This window comes from Indicator indicator, chromosome 9 (assembly GCF_027791375.1).
Source record: "Indicator indicator isolate 239-I01 chromosome 9, UM_Iind_1.1, whole genome shotgun sequence".
Classification (NCBI taxonomy): domain Eukaryota; kingdom Metazoa; phylum Chordata; class Aves; order Piciformes; family Indicatoridae; genus Indicator; species Indicator indicator.
This window is the reverse complement of record NC_072018.1, coordinates 11,812,628-11,834,220: the sequence shown is the minus strand read 5'-3', so window position 1 is coordinate 11,834,220 and position 21,593 is coordinate 11,812,628. Positions and strand designations below refer to the sequence as shown.

The 21,593-nt window shown below is 40.0% G+C and overlaps 2 protein-coding genes across 2 annotated transcripts; one reads left to right on the top strand and one right to left on the bottom strand.

Annotated features, from left to right (window-relative positions):
* Nucleotides 1-362: 362 nt before the first annotated feature.
* ASB3 (ankyrin repeat and SOCS box containing 3) lies at nucleotides 363-11,310 on the bottom strand. Its single transcript, XM_054383633.1, has 9 exons — nucleotides 11,115-11,310; nucleotides 10,674-10,832; nucleotides 9,535-9,647; nucleotides 8,830-8,965; nucleotides 7,981-8,158; nucleotides 7,074-7,271; nucleotides 4,399-4,650; nucleotides 2,127-2,260; nucleotides 363-693 (listed from the first exon to the last, which is right to left on the bottom strand). The coding sequence occupies exons 1-9, from the start codon at nucleotides 11,308-11,310 to the stop codon at nucleotides 425-427; spliced, it is 1,635 nt and encodes a 544-aa protein (XP_054239608.1). The 3' UTR covers nucleotides 363-424.
* A 478-nt stretch (nucleotides 11,311-11,788) lies between these two features.
* CHAC2 (ChaC glutathione specific gamma-glutamylcyclotransferase 2) lies at nucleotides 11,789-21,373 on the top strand. Its single transcript, XM_054383756.1, has 3 exons — nucleotides 11,789-11,923; nucleotides 18,801-18,836; nucleotides 20,925-21,373. Exons 1-3 carry the CDS (start codon nucleotides 11,789-11,791, stop codon nucleotides 21,306-21,308), a joined length of 555 nt encoding a protein of 184 aa, XP_054239731.1. The 3' UTR covers nucleotides 21,309-21,373.
* The last annotated feature ends 220 nt before the right edge of the window (nucleotides 21,374-21,593 follow it).

Genomic DNA, 21,593 nt, shown 5'->3' with positions numbered 1-21,593 from the left:
TCTGTCTCCTGTTCAGCTAGGTCTCTCGCCAACACATAAATTTGTAACAGGAATATAATATTGTGTTCTTTGGTTTTCAGATAGCTTCATTTGGTATATGCATTACTTAGAACAAAGCATCTAACAGTGTCTGACCGAACAGATTTCCACCACTACTATCCAAGCTGTGTTCATTGAATAAGCTCATTTTACTCTATAAGAGTCAAAAATTTCAAAAACCAGAATATGATCACAGACTTAGAAAGCTGCAACAACCTTTTTAAAGAAGTAAATCCTAGCAACTTCTAACAAACTTGTAGATATAGTATAAAACTACAGCATGAAAAGATGACTTATTTCAGTTATTTAGGGTAGTTCTTCTTCAGTGTCTGCTAACTGCCATTACAAAATCCACAGCCACAGAGTTCAGTCACTGACAGCACCATCACCTAGCACCAGTGTTACAGGCGTCTCTGCTCTCTTCATCTTTAGTGCTGGAGTGGCTGGTAGAGGGAGCTCCCTCCTCTCTCTGCCTCAGAAAATCCTCCACTTCAGGGATATTGTTGAGTCGCAGGACATCTAAGTAGAGAAGGTAGTCCTGGAGGCAAGCTGGCAATGGCAGCTCCCGGATAAAGCGGTCCGAGCGCAGGCGTTCACTCATTAAAATGGACCGGATCTCAAGACGACAAAGATGAGACAGGGAAGGAATGAAGGCTGAAAAATGAAAAGAGTAAAACACTAAACAGGACACCACGGGACTGCATTGCTTGCCTACAGTTACCTGCTCTCGTTTGATCCCTCTGGCAGATAACAAGGCAGAGTTCTTGATAGTGAAGCGCCATTGCCTGTTAGAATCAACGGTTTTGGAATTTCCCTACAGGAGCTACAAAAGTTACCCTAAACTTCTAGAAACAAAGTGTCAAAGAATCATTTTATCATGAAGCAGGTAATTTGATTTAACCAACCTAGAACAACCTACCTTCCTGGAGAGAGGCCCATGCTAGTAAAGTAGTAAATCCATTTAACATAAAGGAAAACACTTTTATGGTAAATATTAAATGACAGTATGACTCAGTTGGCTTGGTGTTCTAACATACTGCTAAATAACTCCACTCAGGACAAGCACTGCTGAAAGACACAGGAACACATATCTGAGTGCATGCTCACCCAAGCACAAACTTTCCTGTTGTAGATCAGTTTATCCTGATAGAGAGCCCTAGTGCCTCCAAACTCTCCTGGGACAGCTTCTCCATTTGTGTTATTCACAAGGAATCTGTAATACCAGCTGCAGTCATTTCTGTATTTTGGTATGGCAGGGTAAGGATGAAAGGTGTGAAATTCCTGAAGACCGTATCTTTTGCAGGCCTTCAGCTGGAGATGTGAACACCCATTCTAGAACTTCTCTGCACAAACTTATTTTTTTACATTCCTGTGCTCACACAACCAGTTCAAATGCTTGGTTACTTCTCAGGTGGGAAGCCTGCTTCTCAGCACAGCAGCTGTCCTGTCTGTGCTAGGCTGAAAGAATGAAACCTTCAGACTTCCTGCCACTGCTTTTGCCTCTTTGCTTTCTCTCTTTGGCTTTACTTACTGGATACTACTACAACAGAAAAACATTTATTATATATTTACTAATATAAAAGTAAACAAAGAAAGAACTTTGTCTAAGTGTCCCCAGATAAAATGTTTGTTGGGTTTTTTTGCTCCAAAAATATACTACTTAGCTTCAAAGTGCTACTAATAACATTAGCACATAGACATTAAAATAGTTATTAAAGACCCTTTAAAAGAAGAATTAGCTTTGAAATAAGTCACTAACAAAGATACCCAAGCACAATTTTTGAATAAGGTAACATACAGGTCACAGAGCTGTGACTCACTTCTGAAGGGTGAATGCAGTGAGTGCTGCTGGTGTTTTCCTGGATGGTTGGTTAGTGAATCCTTTTTTGGGCTGACCATCTTTTGATTACATGAGTGACAACAAACAGCTAGATTTGTAGGTATTTAATATGATATTCTGTACGGTTTGTATTTTATTTACTGTCAGATGCTTATGGAACCCAACAGACGCTTCATTGAAATACAAATCCACCTACAGCCTGCAGGATGGCATACACAGAATTTTTCTTCCTAGTTTTATCGCTTACCAAAATGGCTTTTTGGAGTCCAGGCAAATTTCTCTTTGTAGTCCAAAAGGTCTTTCTCTACAGTGGGAGGAAGCCTCTTCCAGTTTGTGAACTCCAACATGAAATTAAGGGCATCCTTGCTCACCAAGAAAATCCTGCATAACAAAAACTCCCATAAAATACCATTTTACACTAATTATAATAATGGAAACAACACATAGAAAGCTTTACAGTTTTCTAACAAATCCTTAACAGCTTATATCCTAAGCCCAGAAAGAAAAAAACATTAAAGACAGACCCAGAGTCATTTTAACAGCACGAGCCTCTAGTAATCTAATTTTACCTTCCTCAATTTCTTTGTAGAAGTTTAGAATGCATGAGAAAAATATCTGCTCTGAAATTTAAATACCTCAGTAAGTGTGTAAGGAGGTTTAAGTAACAGTAGGTAAACCAGCCTGATTTTAGTACTGTGTGTGCTGAAGAGCCATGTAGTTTCCCAGAATGGTTTCTTGGCTTGATGTGTACAATCCCAAAATTTCATCTGAATGGAAATACAAATGCTCTGAACACACAAAAAACCTGGATTGAAAAGTTGGGTTTTTTTCAGGAGATTGTCAAAATTATGTCCTTTCTAGTTTTTATTATTATATTTTTCTTATTTGAGTGACCTTACATTCACCAAAACCCATCCAGAAGAAAGAGCTGATTGCTTGGCTTCTCTAAGAGAACAGTGATATTACTTTTCCCACTAGTAATTAAAATTGCCTTGTGCTCTAGACTGACTAGTTTATGATTTATTATACAGTTGTATTGCCAGGAGGCAGATTCAGTTAATGAACCACATGCATAAATGTCATTTGCCATGTACTATCCTCTTACCTTCTAGGAAGATGAAGTTACTGAAGTTAAAACTTACAAAAACATTAGTTTTGAAGATGATTATGAAAAGTTGACATTTAAACAAGGGAGGTAATTGGTTCAAAGTATTTGTAGATTGTGTAAAAAATAATCAAAAACCATCATATACGATACACATTTCTACTGACTCCAGCTATTATGAGTGGATCACAGTATCACAGTATATCAGAGGCTGGAGACTTCAAGAGATCATCAGGTCCAACCCCCCTGCCAGAGCAGGGTAGTCCACACAGGAATGCATCCAGGTGGGTTTTGAAAGTCTCCAGAGACGAAAACTCCACAACCCCCCTGGGGAGCCTGTTCCAGTGCTCCATTACCCTCGCTGTAAAGAAGTTTCTCCTCATGTTGAGGTGAAATCTTCTATGTTCAAGTTTGAACCCATTGTTCCTTGTCTTATCACTGTGACCCACCGAAAAGAGCCTGGCCCCCTCCACTTGACACCCACCCCTCAGATATTTGTAGGCATTGATCAGATCCCCTCTCAGTCTTCTCCAGACTAAATAGCCCCAGGGCTCTCAGTCTCTCTTCATAGAGGACATGCTCAAGTCCCCTAATCATCCTTGTGGCTCTCCATTGAATTCTCTCCAGCAGGTCTCTGTCTCTCTTGAACTGGGGAGCTCAAAACTGGACACAGTATTCCAGGTGTGGTCTCACCAGGGCAGAGTAGAGAGGTAGAAGAACTTCCCTAGACCTGCTGGATACCTTCCTTGATGCATCCCAGGATCCCATTGGCTCTCTTGGCCACAAAAGCACATTGTTGTTCCATGGAGAACTTGCTGTCCACCAGCACTCCAAGGTCTTTCTCTGTGGAGCTGCCTTCGAGCAGGGCAGCCCCTAACCTGTACTGGTGCCTGCTGTTACTTCTCCCCAGATGTAGGGAGAAATTGTCCTTATTAAACTTCATGAGGCTTGCCTGGACCCAGCCCTCCAGCCTGTTCAGGTCACATTGGATGGCTGCACAGCCTGATGGGGTGTCAGCCAACCCCCCCAGTTTTGTATCATCAGTGAACTTGCTGAGGGTACTCTCAATCTCCTCATCCAGGTCATTGATAAAGATATTGAACAAAACTAGACCCAACACCGATCCCTGGGGAACACCACTGGCAACAGGCCTCCAAGGTGACTCGGTGCCACTGATGCCCTCTGAACTCTGTTGTCAAGCCAGTTTGCAATCCACCTCACTGACCAACCATTTATGCCACATCTCCTGAGCTTTTCTATGAGGATGATTTCTTTCAGATTTTCCCTAAGCCTCACTATTTCTGACCCCAGCAACTGATGATCAAGTACTGTCCTGTGAGAACGTGTGTAAATAACACTGGCAACAGCACTGCAGATTATCATATATTTAAACAAGATCACATTGTCTCCTTACCAGAATCTGCACATTAAATTCACTGGATTAAAACCAACCAAAAGCAGGTGAGGCAGCCATTCCTTGTATTCCTTATGAACTTTAACAGTGTATTTTTTGAACTTTTGTAATTGGTCCCCAGAAGGTAGTGAACAACCCAGCTTCAAGAAGCGTTGAAACAAAGGAAACTTCTCATGGAACAGGCAATATCCCAAATTAATCCCAAGTAAGGTGATCCCATATTTCAGGAGAATATCAATGAAATGAAAAAATCTGTGAACAGTACACAAGGAATAGGACATCCTGTTAGTTCTTCCTCAGAAAGCAGCTACCATTTCACTTTTTACCTCCAAAAAAGCTAATTTCTTCTACAAAACTCTCCCCAAACCAAACAAAAACCCAGTATGTCATTTTGTCTGCAGTTATTTCTGGAAAGCATAATTTTAAAACGCAGAACTAGTTCAGAAGATCCCAGTTCCTACATTTAACTTGTATCTTCTTTTTCATTTTGAAAAAGCTAAGGTTCAAACCAGCTTCCAGTCCTTCAAAGCAAGCTTTTTAAGCCTAAATAGATCAATTTTGAACTGACAGCCCAAAGTCATCAACTGCTGCTATCTGTAACCCACAGGCACTGCTGATCCCCTACATGCTTGCCAGAAGCAGAAAGCACTGTGCCCACTTGACTGGGTTTCACCTTAAAAGTATGTCAGACCAAATAAATGAAAATATTGTAGGACTGTGCCCCAGAACTCAGGGACCAGCCTGCTGTTTAAATTTATTAAGGGTTTCATTTACATCCAGCTGTATTTACAGGAAGTTCTGACACCTGCTGAACTATTGTGCATGTTTTAAAATGGTTCTACTAAAATCACTGTATCATTATCAATTAGAATATGGCAATATGATAAAGAATGAGATTACAACTCATAGTTAGTGCATTGCTTTTTAGTTAATAATTAGATTGTATGTACATTATTTCATCAAAGTGGTGATACATGTTACCTTCTTCATTTACAGCACACTTTAGTAGTTATCCGGTCTGTATCCCTTCCTAAATTATTTATTATAGACTAAAATAGGACAGAAGGGGAAAAGTGATGTCCGAGGACTTTTAAAGACCTCAAGACCATAGTTTTATATTAAAACAAGCTTTCTTGTAAAATATAATTCCTCAAATAGCATCTGCACATCTGCTCAATTAGTTACAGGATTCAGAGCATCAAAGCACATCCTCTAAACATTAGTAGTTTGGCTAAAAATGTTTGCAGGCGACAAACTTCTGGAATCTAAGAACTGTTAAAATATTGCATGTTTTGATTTTTCTTCCTTAAATGAAAGAAATTTGAGCAGGTCCCATGTGGAAGACAAGAGGTGAGAAGGAGAAACAGAAATCGTGATTCCCAAAGGTCTGCCAGCCCCATAAGCTCTAATTTTGCATCTGCTGGACAAACTGTGGGTGAACTAAACTCAGTACTACCAGAAGGTCATTAATTTAAATGGCAGCATATAAGCAATACATTTTGATCCATGTACATGAAATATTCAATTAAAACCTGACTTTTAAGAAGACTTAAACACCTTTATTGAAGATATTTTCCTTAAAGCACCACACTAGCCATATAACATTAATTCACATTAATATATTCCCAAGGAGTGTCTACAAAGGATGAACTAACCACAATTCTGGCAAAATACTAAAGGGCAAACAGGAACCAACTGAAGAAAAAAGTTTTCCAATGCATTCTCTACCACATTAAATTTCTCAGTGTTCTAAAGCATAAAGCAGTTACCAGGTAATTGCTTTCCAGCCTCAATTAAAATGTAAAACACAGTATTACAGCTCTCAACAAACCTCAGTGACAAATAGGTGACTGAGATTTGATTCTCTACCTAGATTTGAGCTGTGCCAGTATTCAATCCTTTGATTATTTGATACATTGAAGTAGTTTGGGAGGAACACAAGTTGTGCTTGGGGACAGCAACATCCAGACAGTAATAGCCCACTCCTGCACAATTTCATTTCCCACAGAAAAAGGAAGAAGAAACTTCTGTACTACAGGAAAAAAAAAATTAAAAATCAACAATAAGGACATGAAGAGCACCTCACTGACATATCATATACAAATGCTTAGGAGTAGGGCTTTTATACCTTATTTTCTCTCAAAAGTTCTAGCCTTTACATTATGCAGTTAGAATGGTTTTACTTCTTCCTATTCACCAGGAGTGAGCATCACTCACCAGCCATAAAAAGAAATGGGTCATGATCTAAAAGAATGTATCACTCTGTTTCCCAGTCCTCTTCACAGCTGTAGTGTTCAGTTGATTAACTGCTTGTTTTATGGACAAGACTGGAATACAGAAAATACTATTTTTCAGTAGCTCATCCTTCCTGAAAACAATCTGGATACTTAAGAGGCCCTTTGATCCAACTACATCATCAAGTCACATTTCCAGTCAACAGACATGTTGATGAGGCTTTCTGAAAGCACGAAAATTAAAATTATGTTCCACAAGACTCTTTCCCTTAGAGATTTCAGTGAAGTTCTTCAGCTCATGCATCATTTGCATACTTAGAATTTAGCTCTGTCAGCCCAAGAACTGAGGAAGGATGTCAGGAAAATAGCACATGTTTAAAAAAAGCTAAATAAAGGACAACATAATTATGAATAGTTTCAAAATATAAGAGGTATACTTACCCTTTTTGGAAGACCATACACATGGGTGATGCACAGTCAAAGCTAAGGCACTCTTGAGCATCTGGACTATAGCCTGCTTTGAGTAACATCTCCAGACATCCTTTATTACCACCATACAGGGCTGAATACACGGGGCTCACTTTGCCTTTGCCTTTGTCACAAATCCGATCAGTAACTGGTATCAGCAACTCTAATATCCTGCAAATAAATTGACCTTATGTGATAACTGAATTTAAATATATGGTCATTACAACTTAAAAAGAAATATCTTACCTGTTTTTTCACTACTGAGTTTGCATTAAAAAAATACAATTTCATCACAAACACTGTGCTTTGGCACAGATTTAGGCTGGCAATGAACATTTTAATCCAAGCCAAGGATGCATATTTCCTATTATCTAACAATCCTCTTTCAGCAACACAGTACCACTGCACATTAAACCCAGACTTCATGAAGTCTGGAAGCAAACCAAAAATAAGAGTTGGAAATTAAATTAGTATTTACTTTTGTTACAGAATCACAGAATCACAGAATTATTGTGGCTGGGAAACACCTCTGAGATCATCAAGTCCAGCCTATGACCACGACAAACACAACAACATTGACTAAGATATGGGATTAGAAAAACAGTTTCATAGTTCACCCCTTTACATCCTCTCCAGCTAACAAGGACTAGTGACAGGCACCAGTTCTTTGGCTAATGGAACTTACTGCTGATGCTTGGGTCATCACTTACATACTGTTGCAAAAGCTATGAAGGCAGCATTGGGTTTAAAAACGTTTCTAATACTAAGAACTTTGTTAATTCATCTTTGGTTTGTGATAAAGTAAACAAAACCCCAGCTTGCTCAGTACCTACTGCAATCTGCCCTCCTTTGAGGAGAGGTATCAATTTGATGCACCTACTTTTCATGGCCCATTTCAGCTGCCGCATGAATCGGTAACTGCCAGTTATCCTCATTGCAGTACAGATTTGGGTCTGCCCCTTTGGCCAACAGCAGTTCCACACACTGGGTGTGGCCCTCCTGAGCAGCTATCAGCAGAGGAGTGGCTCTGTCCTTGGCTTGACAGTTTATATCTGCACCTGTCAGAAAAAGCCAAGACTTTACGTCACCACCCAAAATAAAGAACAAATTAATGTTAATCAGTGATTGGTTTTCACAGAGTAACTTCCCAACACAAGAGGTTTTCCACAGCAATAAGGCAACATTTACTAGCTTGCTGCCAACTTTCTGAACAGTCAGTGTTTAAGCATTTCTAACATTTAAATGAGTACTATTTCTCTGCTCAGGTCATGGCACCCTCAGGCTGAATAGCAATGGCAATTAAATTTGGTTGTGAGGACATGTGCACTTAGACATATAAAATCTATTCATTATGTGACTGAAACTGTTGCTCTTAATTTACAACTAGAGAGACGTTATCTTCATGTAGCCTGAAAAATACCCTATTAGAAGAGCAACGTCTTCAAAATCAGACCACTAATGTAGTGCTGTTGAGGACTTCTAGAAGTCCCTGAAGACCTTGATGATCCTTAATCTTTTCATAGTTTTGATTTATTATTTCCCACCACTACATGCCAAAAACTACCTGAAACTATTGAAACAATACTTTTGCATACCTATCTCAACTAAAATTACATTAAACCCACTAAAATTTGAAGTTGTTAAGTGCAAAAGTAGAATTGAAATTGTGTCTGGTGATAGGTTGATACAAGTTTAAAAACAATGAAGCTAAATGAATGATCATTATTACCATGGGATACAAGCAGTCTTAAACTCTCCAGCTGTCCATACTGAGCGGCCACAAATAAAGGTGTAATTCCAAAGTCATCTTTACATTCCTTGCTTGCCCCTTTCTCCAGGAGTATTTCCATTATCTCAGTGAATCCCTGAAATAAATATTTTTACTCTTAACCAACAAAAAAGTGGGAAATTAACATGATCTACTTTTCCCCATACATTCCAAACAGAAATAAGAAAAAGTGCAATATATTCTGTATTCTAAAGATATACCCAAAAAAATAATGGCAGAAAAAAATTAGGCAAGTTAAATTTATTTTTTCGCATCTGCTCATTTACATGAGACATACAACTAGACATTAAATTAGTTTATGAGACCCAGCAAACTAACATATTTCTACTCTGGAAAGGGGTCATACATCTCACAGATGATGACAAACTAAACAAAAGATTTTTGTATGAGATTCATTTCCCAAATACAACATGTGAGCTTGCTAGTACTTAAGTATTTATGATACTTAAATAATAATTGCTTCCCAACATCCACATTTCATGTAGTTTCAGATACATTCTTCAGTGCCTTGCAAGCCCTTCAAGCATTTAGACAACCTTAGGACTGATAGGGTAGGTTAGACAAAAAAATCACCTGATAAAAAGGTGAAGAAATAGATAAATTATCACTTGGAATACACTGGTTACAGGGGAATTTACATGTTACCTGAAAAGAAGCTTGATGCAAAGAATTCCATCCAGACCAAGAATGAGGTCCTTCAACTTTTGCACCATGTTGGAGCAGAAACTTTACAGTGTTGGTATGTCCATTTTCAACAGCTTTGAATAGAACAGTTAAAAAAAAGTCTGAAACGGTTTTAAACACTTGTACACATTATAAATTAGTTTTATAAACTTATGCTGATACACTCACTGACAAAGCCTCCTTTGGCAGCCTGATTCACCCTCAATTATACCAAGGTACATTTCTGATGTAAAAGCTTGATATTGCGCTTAAACGACCTGCTAATAGTTGCTAATGACTTAATTTTTGGAGTGTTGTCACAGGAGCTAGCCAAAGGAATGCCTCTGCCTTGTAGTTCTCAATGTCCAACTCAGAGCTGTGCCATAACCTTGTTATGGGATTAACCTGAACAGAAACTTTTTCCTTTTGAAAAACCTCTTGGATACGCAGCCCCAGAACTGTTTTGGCTCTAATGTATCCCAGCACTTATACATAGAGTTAGTTAGCATTATCCAGTGTGCTTTTAATGATGATTTCCCCACCAGTGCTGTTACCAACTATTACAAGCAAGTAGGCTATCCAGTTGTTTAAAAATAAAGCATGAATAGACTTCTAAACAGAAGTAATGTGATGCCCACATTTGCCTGGGTATGGAGGTATGTTAAAACAATTAGCATATGTAATCAGATGATTTAAACTTTAACGATTCACTACAGCAAAAGTTTTAAGCATTTAATTATGTCAAACAGGAATTGTAGAAGAAATACTAAAAAAATTACTTAACTGCTAAACTAGGAATTTCAAAAAGAGTAAGAGGTCTTTTCACATAAGATGCAGGGAAGAATTAAATAAAACAGACTTGAAACATACTCATACAGATGTAATTCTGTACCTCCTCGACCTTTTCTGTGCTAGAAAACAAAAGGTCATGCAAAAAAGCTATTTGATTTTACAATTACATAAACAAACAATAATCTCTATACCCACTCAATCTCTAAGTCTAGTATTTAGGCTAGAAAAATCTGAAATGTGGTAGATAGCAAAGGAACTCTGATGAATTGAGTTCATTGAATAAGCTTTTCCCACTGATCAATTGTTCTGAGATTTCAAGCTCCTGTCACCTAGGAACAGTGGGGTGGTTGCTTCAGTGGTAACTTCATTGGGGTCAGCCCCAGCTTCCAGAAGAACACGAAGACTTTCTAGAGAGCCATGACGTGCTGAAAGGTGCAGCGCACACAACCCTTCAAACGTCTTTGAGTTTATGTGATCAACAGATGAAGCTACAAAGGAGAATAGAGGGAAAAAAGAAAAAAGAGTGTATTTAGCAACTAATTTCAAAACAGAGTTATTTCATGTTTATGGCCTACAGTGTATTCACTGTACTATTACCATCATTAGTGTCTGTTACAGAGAAAGTAAAGCAAAATCAAATGTCATTCACAGACTACATGAAACCAATTTCTCCTTGAATACAAAGAGAGAAATCTATTTAATTTCTGCTGTATTTTGCAGAGCAATTTAGGAAAAAAAAATCACACTATTTCACATCGAATTTTCCTTACCTGCACCAATAAGCACCCTCAGACATTCACTCGAATTGTGAGCTGCTGCTTCATGGATTGGCACCCACCCCCTGTTATCTGGAACGTCGATGCTGTATCCTTGCTTAATTAGTTTCCTCAGCATTTTAACATTTCCTTCTCTGGCAGCAAGCCCCACAGCAGAACATCGATCAGAATAGGCTTCTGTGAAATCCATCCTTGTGAGTGGTGAACTGCAGGAGGAAGAAAGGGGAGGAAAGAAGACTTAGTATAAATCATTGAATTGTTTATTTTGAAAAGACCCTTAAGTCCAACCATTAACCCAGAACTACCAGAACTCGTATTTATACGAGTTTGTTTCGGTTTGCTGAAGTTTTTTGCTCGGTGATTTTGGGGGAGTCAGTTTGTTGGTGCGCGGCTAACAGCAGCCCTGCTGCCCCCTGGGGCAAGATTTGAAGTGCAAGGAATATCGTTTCCCGGGCCAACCGACACAATGGTAAAGGCAAAGGCTCTGAGCAGGAGGCGGGCTCACCCACACAACTTACAGAACCATGGTCACCCCGCCAACGCAGAGCCCGCCCGTCACAGACCTCCGCGGCCGGCGGAGCCCCGCTGCTCCGCCTGCCGCTGGCCGCGGGGCCGCCCCGCCAGCAGTGCGCAGGTCCGGCCTCCTCCCAGCAGCATTCGGTTTAGCCATGTGGGTGTTCGGCTACGGCTCCCTCATCTGGAAGGTGGATTTCCCTTACGAGGACAAGATGGTAGGATGCATCCAGGGCTACAGCCGCCGCTTCTGGCAGGGCAGCACCGACCACCGCGGCGTGCCGGGCAAGGTGAGGCGCGGCGCGGGGCCGAGGCGGAGCCGGCCCCTCACGGCAGCGGCGGGACGGGCGGGCCTCAATTCCCTCCGCGGGGAGCGGGCAGGACTCCAGCCCCGCGCTCCGAGCGAAACAGGCTTCGTCAGGCGGTGGCGGCCCGAGGAGAAGGAGGCTGCCGGCTGCTCGCAGCCGCAATCCCCGGCTCTCCGGCTTGAGGGAGCTCTCCTGCCCTCCTGCAGTCCTTGAGATTATTGCTGCTTGCCTTTTTTTTTTTTTTTATTTTTTAAGTTTAAAAGTCTACCTTAAGGGCGACTAGTACTCGCTGAGACCAGTTTATTTCCACTTTTAGTTTAGTTCATTGTGTCAAGAAGTATTTTCCTACAGTTCAAGAATTCATTTGCTCCTGTACTATCAATTAGTACTTCTATATGATCAAAATACCAAAACTCAACAAACAACATAATAAACTTCAAGGAGGATACAAATGGTTACAAAAAAAACCCATCAGTCCATTTTAGTAGCTCAAAATTAACCGAGTTAGTTATAGATACTAGGATACAGACATCTAGTTACTGTAGACATTAAATAACTGACTGTCAGGCTGTGGGGAGAAAGGCTGCTAAGTCAAGGCCACAAGCACCCATGAGTGACCACTGTTTTCCAGCTTTTTTACTTCCAAATGAAAACTCATGGAGAAGGAAATACTCACTGGTTGGAAAAGAAAAAACACACACCAAGAAAAAGAAACTAGAATTCCAGAAGCAAATATTCCCAATTTAATACAAGCATTGGGGGGTTTTGTTTGGTTTGGGGCTTTTTGGCTTTTGCCAAGAAAGGTTGGGCCAAATGGTCCTTGAGGTTCCTTCCAACCTGGTATTCTTTGATTTCTAAGCCACAAGAGTGAGAATAATAGTATTGCTCTGCTGTGCAAGCCTGTACCACCCTCTCTATAAAAGGCTATCAACCTTATTTGTTGAGCTATTAAGAATTATATGTTAAACAATACATTACAGAAACATACAGCAGGTTAAATGACTTTAATGTGGCAGGACTGCTATTGACAGCTGCCAATACTGCTCAAGATTTAGTCAACAAAAATGCAAACTGTTAATAAATGTATATAAACTGATACCTGCATGCAGCTCTCCAACAAGTCACCTACTGTGAATGCTGGGTTTGTGTCGTGCATTTTCCTGATGCTCCCTAAAGCGGTTGTCTAACCTGCAACTTGGTAATTTCACTCTAAAACTGGATTATGGTTTTAAGAGCTCCTCCAGAAAAGGCATAAAGAAGTCTTTTTAGAACTAAATCACAGCAGACTACATGTAGCATGGAAAAAATGTTAATCTAGTTCTAAATAGCACTAGATAAAACCAGTTTGGCATCCATCATACATGCAATTCCTGTATCCAAATCTTCCCTGTGTTCTTTATCAGCAGGAGAACTGATTTCTCATTAACCAGTCACCTCCTTTCAAAGATGATGTTTGGATGAGAATTGGGAAAATTCTTTGCTTCTCTTGAATTTTGATGAATTGAAAAGCACATGCAGACGTTAGGGTAGGGCATAAAAGAGTGTAACCCCATCAGCCTCCCCTACTTTGGAAACAAGACTGGAAAAACTTGCACAGACCAGTAGTTCTTCCTTTTGCAAGTATCCTTGGTGACCTAATTGCCTTCTCTTCTGTGGGGAAAGTTGAAATTCAGGGGAATACTTGGAGCAGCTGCCTTTGTGCAGATACTGTGAATCTCCCAGAATCGCTACACCAGGTTACCACCTACTAGCACAGACTGGCTCCAGGAAGCTTAGACTTTGGCATTTCTGCCCCACTCTAGATCATACCCAGAACCATATGCAGGCATACAGAGCCTTACAAAACTACAAAAACACCTTAGAAGTCCGCACTTTTATTTCTGTTTAGATGCTTGTTTGGACAGATTGACAGCACAGGTCATTAGTTACATGCACCAGTTAATGCCTTTTAGGCTTTACATAAAAGACTTTAGCATTAACAAAAATAATGCTTTTTCTCAGCATCAACATGCTAATACCTTTTGGTATTCCTGCAGTCCCAGAGCTGTTACTCCTCCTTGCAAGGCAAAAAGGCTCCCCCAGAATATACCGAGAAGGCACACTGCTGAGACCTCCTATTTCACCAGGCCAGATGCTCTCTGATATAAAATCTTGGCAGCAGAGATAAATTGCATCTCTTGTGGGTGAGCTACAAGTGGAACTGGTCCTTCAGTTCTATCATACCAATATAATAGTAGCCAACAACTTAAAACCCCATTCCTGACAACACTTGTTGCTCCAACATTCTATGCATGCAACAAAACGTTACGGAGCCCTCTTCCCTAAAATGACTGCAAGCTTTTAATACAAAGGTCAGTTGACCTTCTAATTGTACCTTTAACTGCTCAACTTGTATTGCAGTAATACTGTTAACTGGTTATAAAGTTTATAAAGTTAATCATGGGGCCACAGTTTTACAGTTTACAGGATGTTAAAGCAGCTTGAATTTTAGCAGGCAATAACAGTGCTCCCTGAAACAAATGCTACTGGCTGACTAAGTAATGAAAGTGTAAACAGAAAATTCAAATTTCTTAGTGCAAGCTTCAGAAAAAATGGCATCCAGAGTGCAGACCTGCAGGATTCATGTAAACCCTCTCCAACACTAAAGTCTGGGGGTTTGGGCTTGCACAGAGCAACGGGGAGGTGTAAACATGTTCAAAGGTTTGAAGTCATTATTAGCAGTGCAGTTTGAACCACACCAGTGGCTTGCTGCTGCCAAAACTCTGACATTTGGCACCTCTCCTGCCTCCCTCCCTGCTTCAGCCTGCTTGCTTTGGCTGTTCTGCTGGATCTGGCAAGGGCATAGCACACCAACAGATCAGACATTTGGGGAATCTCCATTCTGGCTCTGCCCTCCAATGTATTTAGAAAACAACCTGGGCAAACTTGATAACACTGCCACTGCCCAAACAGAAACTCTGAGTTTCTGCATGCATAGTATTACTGGATAAGCTTAAAGTTAAACATTTTAAGATAAGGCTTTTAGTTTGTTAAAAGTGAACTGGAAAGGAAAGAGGTTGGATGAGAGCATCCCCAGAGGTGCCTTTCCACTTCCATGATTCCCTCAAAGCCCTTTGGATGGCTGCAAGCAAGGGGGACAGAGGGGAGAGGATGGATGGATAGATGCCATCGGGAGCTGCAGGAAAAAGACATAGGAAAGGCTACACTTTGTTTAAATAAACTTGTGCTCTTAGGGAAACCATTTTAAACTATTATATTCCTAATTATAAGCAAACTTACACCTCCCTTTCTGGAAAAAAAAATGTGATGTAATGAAGCTAAAATTATTTCTAAGTAATATTTCCTTTTTACTCCATCTTAGTTTCATACCCAGATGAAAAAATACTGATTCCTCTATCAGTAAACATCTAGTAATTTTAGTAGCTGAGGAGTTTATGGTACCACTGAAATCAATCTAACAATGGAAGATTTTATTTCAGTTTACCCCAGTATTTTGTAGCACATTTTAGCCAGACCTCAGGACTGTCTTGAGAAACTATCTTCATACAGACAAAGCCCTCATGCTAGATTCTAATGCAGGCTCTACACCATGTTAATGCTATTTTTCTCTTTCTACTGGATGGTAAACCTGGAAGAAATCTCCTGCCACACACTCTTAAGACAGGAGTACCCTTGGCAGCCCTAGTGTATAGTAGTTAAAGGCTTGACATGGTATAAAACATTAAGTGCTGAAAAAACGTGCACATAATTTTCCTCAGTGGCTTCCCTTGTGATTCAGAGGGGTTATGCCCCTTACCACTACAGATGTCTTAGAAGATCCCAGTACAGCCACAGAACATGCCTATCCTGTGCAAGGAAGCCAAGTTGCCCAGGGAGGCTGTGAATGCCCCCTCTCTGATGGTGTTCAAGACCAGGTTGGATGAGGCCTTGAGCAACCTGGTCTGGTAGAAGGTGTCCCTGCCCATGGCACAGGGATTGAATCATAGAATCATAGAATCAGTCAGGGTTGGAAGGGACCACAAGGATCATCTAGTTCCAACCCCCCTGCCATGGGCAGGGACACCTCACACTAGATCAGGCTGGCCAGAGCCTCATCCAGCCTGGCCTTAAACACCTCCAGGGATGGGGCCTCAACCACCTCCCTGGACAACCCATTCCAGGCTCTCACCACTCTCATGGTGAAGAACTTTTTCCTCACATCCAGCCTGAATCTCCCCAATTCCAGCTTCATTCCATTCCCCCTAGTCCTGTCACTACCTGATAGCCTAAAAAGTCCCTCCCCAGCTGTCTTGTAGGCCCCCTTCAGATACTGGAAGGCCACAATAAGGTCACCTCAGAGCCTTCTCTTCTCCAGACTGAACAGCCCCAACTCTTTCAGTCTCTCCTCATAGGAGAGGTGCTCCAGCCCTCTGATCATCCTGGTGGCCCTCTTCTGGACACATTCCAGCATGTCCATATCCCTCTTGTAACAGGGGCTCCAGAACTGGATGCAGTACTCCAGGTGGGGTCTCACCAGAGCTGAGTAGAGGGGGAGAATCACCTCCCTTGACCTGCTGGCCACACTTCTTTTGATGCAGCCCAGGATCTGGTTGGCTTCCTGGGATGCAAGTGCACATTGACAGCTCATGTTGAGCTTCTCATCCACCAGCACCCCCAAGTCCCTCTCCTCAGGGCTGCTTTCTAGCCAGTCCCTGCCCAGCCTGGATTTGTGCTTGGGATTGCCTCAATTGGAACTAGGTGATGTTTAAGATCCCTTTCAACCCAAACCATTCTATGATTCCAAGTTCTGGCTGCACAGAACCGACACAAATCTCTCACAGACATCTGATTTAGGAGACCATTCAAGTTTATCCTTGCCAGTAGTCTCTGGGCATGATAAAAATGGGTTTGGTGTGTATTGTATAGCCTATTGAGAGACTTACTATTTGCTTTACTTAGCTAGCAGAGATAATACCCATGGTTTCTTCACAGTGTTTGTTTTAGATAATTCCACACAAGACTCTGCAAACTAACACAATAGATATCATGTCCTTCTCTAGACAAACAGATTGTTCTTTTGTCACACAACCAACCTGAAGATTAAGTGCTGTTCACTATTTCATTTTCATTTAGTATTTAAGGCTTCAGATACAGAAATTCCTGGTAATGAAAGAGTTGTTATTTTCTCCATGGAACATCTCTTTAATATATCATTTACAAAATCTTAGTGACCAGTATTGAGTACACAGGTCAGGGAAGTATTTATGGCCACGAGAGAGACTAAAAAGGACAGCATGCATAATGGACTGACCACTGGTCTTTATCTTATCATGGCCGTTCTGACAGTATGTATCCCCAATCTGTTAAACATAAAATACTCAGGAAAATATTTGATCATTAGATTTTTCCCCTCTATTACAGTGGTTTCCCCCTCTATTTGCTTGAGTTCACTATCATTGTCTGGAATATATTTGTTAAGATACAACCTGTAGATAAACAGTCCAAGATTAATTTAGCCTAGCTCAGGGTAAACCCTTTGGTACTGTTACTAGCTGAATGTACTGACTTGCCACCTTTGAGATGACAAACTGAATTCCAGCAAACAGTCCCGGTTAATTTACTGGTTGAGACTGGTTTTAAGTAGACTAGATGAACAGATGCATTTATAATGCCATCTCTTCCCAAAAGGAACACCCACTCACATTATAATCAATTAGCATTCATTTAGTTTTGTTGCTTCATTTTATCAATCAGATCAGGAACAGATGGCTGATGCTGGGATGAGAACTGTCATAAAAATGAAAAAACACAGTACCTCTGAGGATATAAATTGCCTTTAAGATGATTAAAAGATCTGTTACTGAGTATATGTGCTTGATGGCCTCTACGAAATGCTCTGCAAATGTGACATGTCACGTTTGGCTTGTTACCAATAGACTGCATGGCTTGCCAAGGAGAAAAGCCTGCACTGTTACTGTGCCAGAGAGACAAACACAAACTCACCAGGCAGAAAGGCACAGACTCGTCAATGAAACTAGTAGTGATGAGTCATAAAAAAGCCAAGATTGAAAGTCAGCTAAGACTAAATGAAAGGCATGTGTCTGAGTATGTCAATTTTCAGTATTTACAAACCATCTTACTGAATAAACTTTTACCAAGCTATCATACTTCTGCCCAGTAAGGCATAATGAGCTAGGAGGAGGAAGAGAAGGGAAAACAAGTCTTTATTGTGCAAAACTTTTATCAACTTTCAATGAATTAAAATTACCAGCAGATTTCTTTGTTCAGAAACATCTAATTAGGTAGGAGCTTTTAACTCTGCATGTTGACATTTGTCCTGTTGTGTAGTTAACATTTGCTAAAATCCAGCTAGTGCAACCCCAGCCAGACATGCGAACGTCTTGCTTAGTTCTATACAAGCTGTACTTCTGTGTTATATTATTTTCCATGCCTGCATATGAAATTTTTGAATAGTGGAGATAAACAAAAATAGCAGCGTGGAGAAGCAGCTTGACTGAGAAAGGTGTGTTCCTTGAGGGATAGTTTCACATTAATGAATTACTGTCACCATTTTAAAGAGTTTGGAAACCTCATACTGAGCAAGGACATTCAAAACATCCCTCTTTATGACTGCCCTTAATTTAACTTCTGTGTGGCAGGCACTTTCCACTCAGAATTTAACTAATTTATCTAACAAAAATCAAAAACTATTATCAGAATATATTTATATTGGCTCAAAAAATAAACCTTATTGAGACTGTCCTCAGTTAGTTCTCTGATCTGATCCTTTCATTACCTTTTTTTTTTCCTCTTTATTCTTTTGTTTTGCGTATGATTTAGGGTAAAAGCCTCTAACTGAACATTTTAATTTTAATTTTAGCCTGGAAGAGTTGTGACTCTGGTTGAAGATCCTGAGGTATAGTACTCTCGTTCTGTCTCTGTAGTATACAGAATGTCCTGTTGCATTCCCAGCCTGTGTACTAAGTCTCTATTAATTTTTGCTTCTCTCCAAGCAAATCATTGAGTGATCTTTAATGTAGTTAAAAGTTCTCTCCATTTTTCTTCTAGTTAGAGCAATGACACTACACTGTTTCAAATAAATCCATAGTAACTGTCAGTAGTTTGGGTCTGTTATCACCAGAAATGTATTTTAATGGATTTTCCAGAACAATGACTTTATCTATCCAGTTGTAAGATGCAGAATTGTACTTCCAGCATTTGTATAGTGGTGACAATACACCAATAATAGATCCCAGATGTTAGGTCAGAACTGTAATCTTGCTCTCCCCAAATGAAAACAGAAACAAATCAAGATTACATTGCAGTGATAAAAAAGGAGATACCCTTGCTTTGCTTTTTTGCTAAGCAGATAAAATGATTAAGGAATTTTATAAATGCCACAACCATGCTTTTGGTTTCTATGTAGTGTTGTGAAATTAGGTACTGTTTAGAGGAAACTGTCCTTGGCCCAAGTCTGCCATCCCTGTGGGTAGTAGTGTCTCCAAGGGCAGGAAGAAGGGATGGCTAGCAGCACAGGGAGAGCAAGGCCATACAGCACCTGGCTGTAAGAGACAGAGAATGGGTATTTTGGTAGTGATTAATTTTTATTTACAGTTGCTTACAGAAAAATGCACTGCACTCTTTGTCATTTCTGTACCTTTCTAGTAAGGGTTTTTTCATATTGCTGACTGCTGGGCACCATTATGTTACAGAGATGCCTATAAAGACAAAGAATGCTTATGTTTGTTGTCAGTTTGTATTATTAAGCAAACTTACTCGTTACCATAGAGACATTTTTCCTCCTTGGCAAACCAGCTTTGTTTGCTAATTTCTTTTTTTCCCCTTTTCTCCAGAGTCTGGTGTGGCCAGATGATCACCATTTACACACAAACATCAAATGATAAAGTAATTTGTTTTAATTTCAATTACTCATTCTGCAATTTAAAAAGGTAACTGTATTTTGAAGGTATCTTGGCAGACTACAGCAGTGATTCCCCTGCATGCTGACACCAAATATTGTGGTGACAGCAGCAGCAGTGGCACTTCTGCTGGCAGTGCCAGCTCTGTGTGTCCTTTTTCACTAGTTATACACATAGTGCAGCTTGGAAACATCTAGTTTAGAGAGTTATTTTTTACTTGCTCCATCTGAATTTCTTTGCCCATTAAGGGGAAACCACACAGAAGAACATCACACTCCTTGTCAGATTTCTGGGTTATAATTTTCTATCATCTTAATGAAAACTAAATTATTAATCAGTAGTAACACTTGAAGTGTCTGCTTTAAATCCCTATCTTCACCACACCCATATGTTTTCCCATTAACACCAAAGCAGACCTGAATGGCAGTCTCTTTCTCAGAGATGTTTGTGAAGAGGATAAAGAAAAATTCAGGTTCTCGAAGCCTGTAATGAAATTTATTCTCTTTGATGAGGTGCTGGAGATGCCATATTTATTGTGCAAAATTATGTTCATGTCTCAGCATTTTCTTCTCCAATTCAGTTTCAGTGCAGTAACATTACCAAACTCATCACTCTATGTATGCGTAACAGATGTAGGTGACATTCAGGTCCTTAGAAATCAAAAGAGAAAGGATCTGATCAAAATTACTGTGAATTTGGCACTACTTAAAACTTTAATTTTCATACACAAATTTTGTGAGATCAGGGAAATGCTTTGTACACTTCTTGCCAGCTCCTTAGCAGCCAAGGCTAGTTAACTGTTTCAAACTTAAGAGGAACAAGAAATTATTTAGTAAGAAGGGCCTTGGCATTAGTAAGAAAGTGCCTGATCCACCTGCATAATTACCATTTTGACTGCAGATTGCCTAGATAAAACAAAGCTTTTAACTTGTGATTCCTAAAAACAGTGCAAGGAGTAACTGTAAAAAGACTGAAAATGGAAGAAAATTAATTTAAGAAGGTTTTGCCTAAACACAATAAAAATACATTAATTTGTAAGTATCTTTATGAACACACCTTGGATTTTCTTCTATGTCTTCCGACAGGGGTGTGTATGGGGGGTTGCTTACAGACTGCCAGCAGGACAAGAATGTGAAGTGAAGGCATACCTGGACTTCAGAGAGAAGGGAGGCTACAGGACTACAACTGTAATTTTCTACCCAAAGGACCTGTCAGTAAAACCATTTGATGTGTTGTTGTACATTGGAACTTGTGACAACCCAAACTACCTTGGTCCAGCACCTCTGGAAGAAATCGCTGAACAGATTTGTAATTCTGTTGGTCCTAGTGGAAGAAACACAGAGTATCTGTTTGAACTTGCTAATTCTATCAGAAATCTTGTGCCGGAAGATGCAGATGAACATCTCTTCTCCTTAGAGAAACTAGTCAAGGAATTCTTGGAAAAGCATCAAAACCTCAATTGTCTATAAAATAACTTCTTTGTTTTAGCAGTCTTGCTTCATCTTCAGAGGAGCTGTTTCATTGCACAGTGGGGGCATGTTTCTCTGTATCACGCTATCTTCCTTATTTTAATATTGCATTCAAAGTAGTTGATTGTTAGAACACACTCTTAAACATTCTTTTCAGGTGTCTATAGAAAGGGGAGCAAGGAAACTGTTTTAGGTTTGAATTGGGTATATTGGGTATTTATCCAATGAAAATCTCAAAAGAACCACTTAAATTTCTCTTGGTTTGAAGATTTACCCTTTTATATA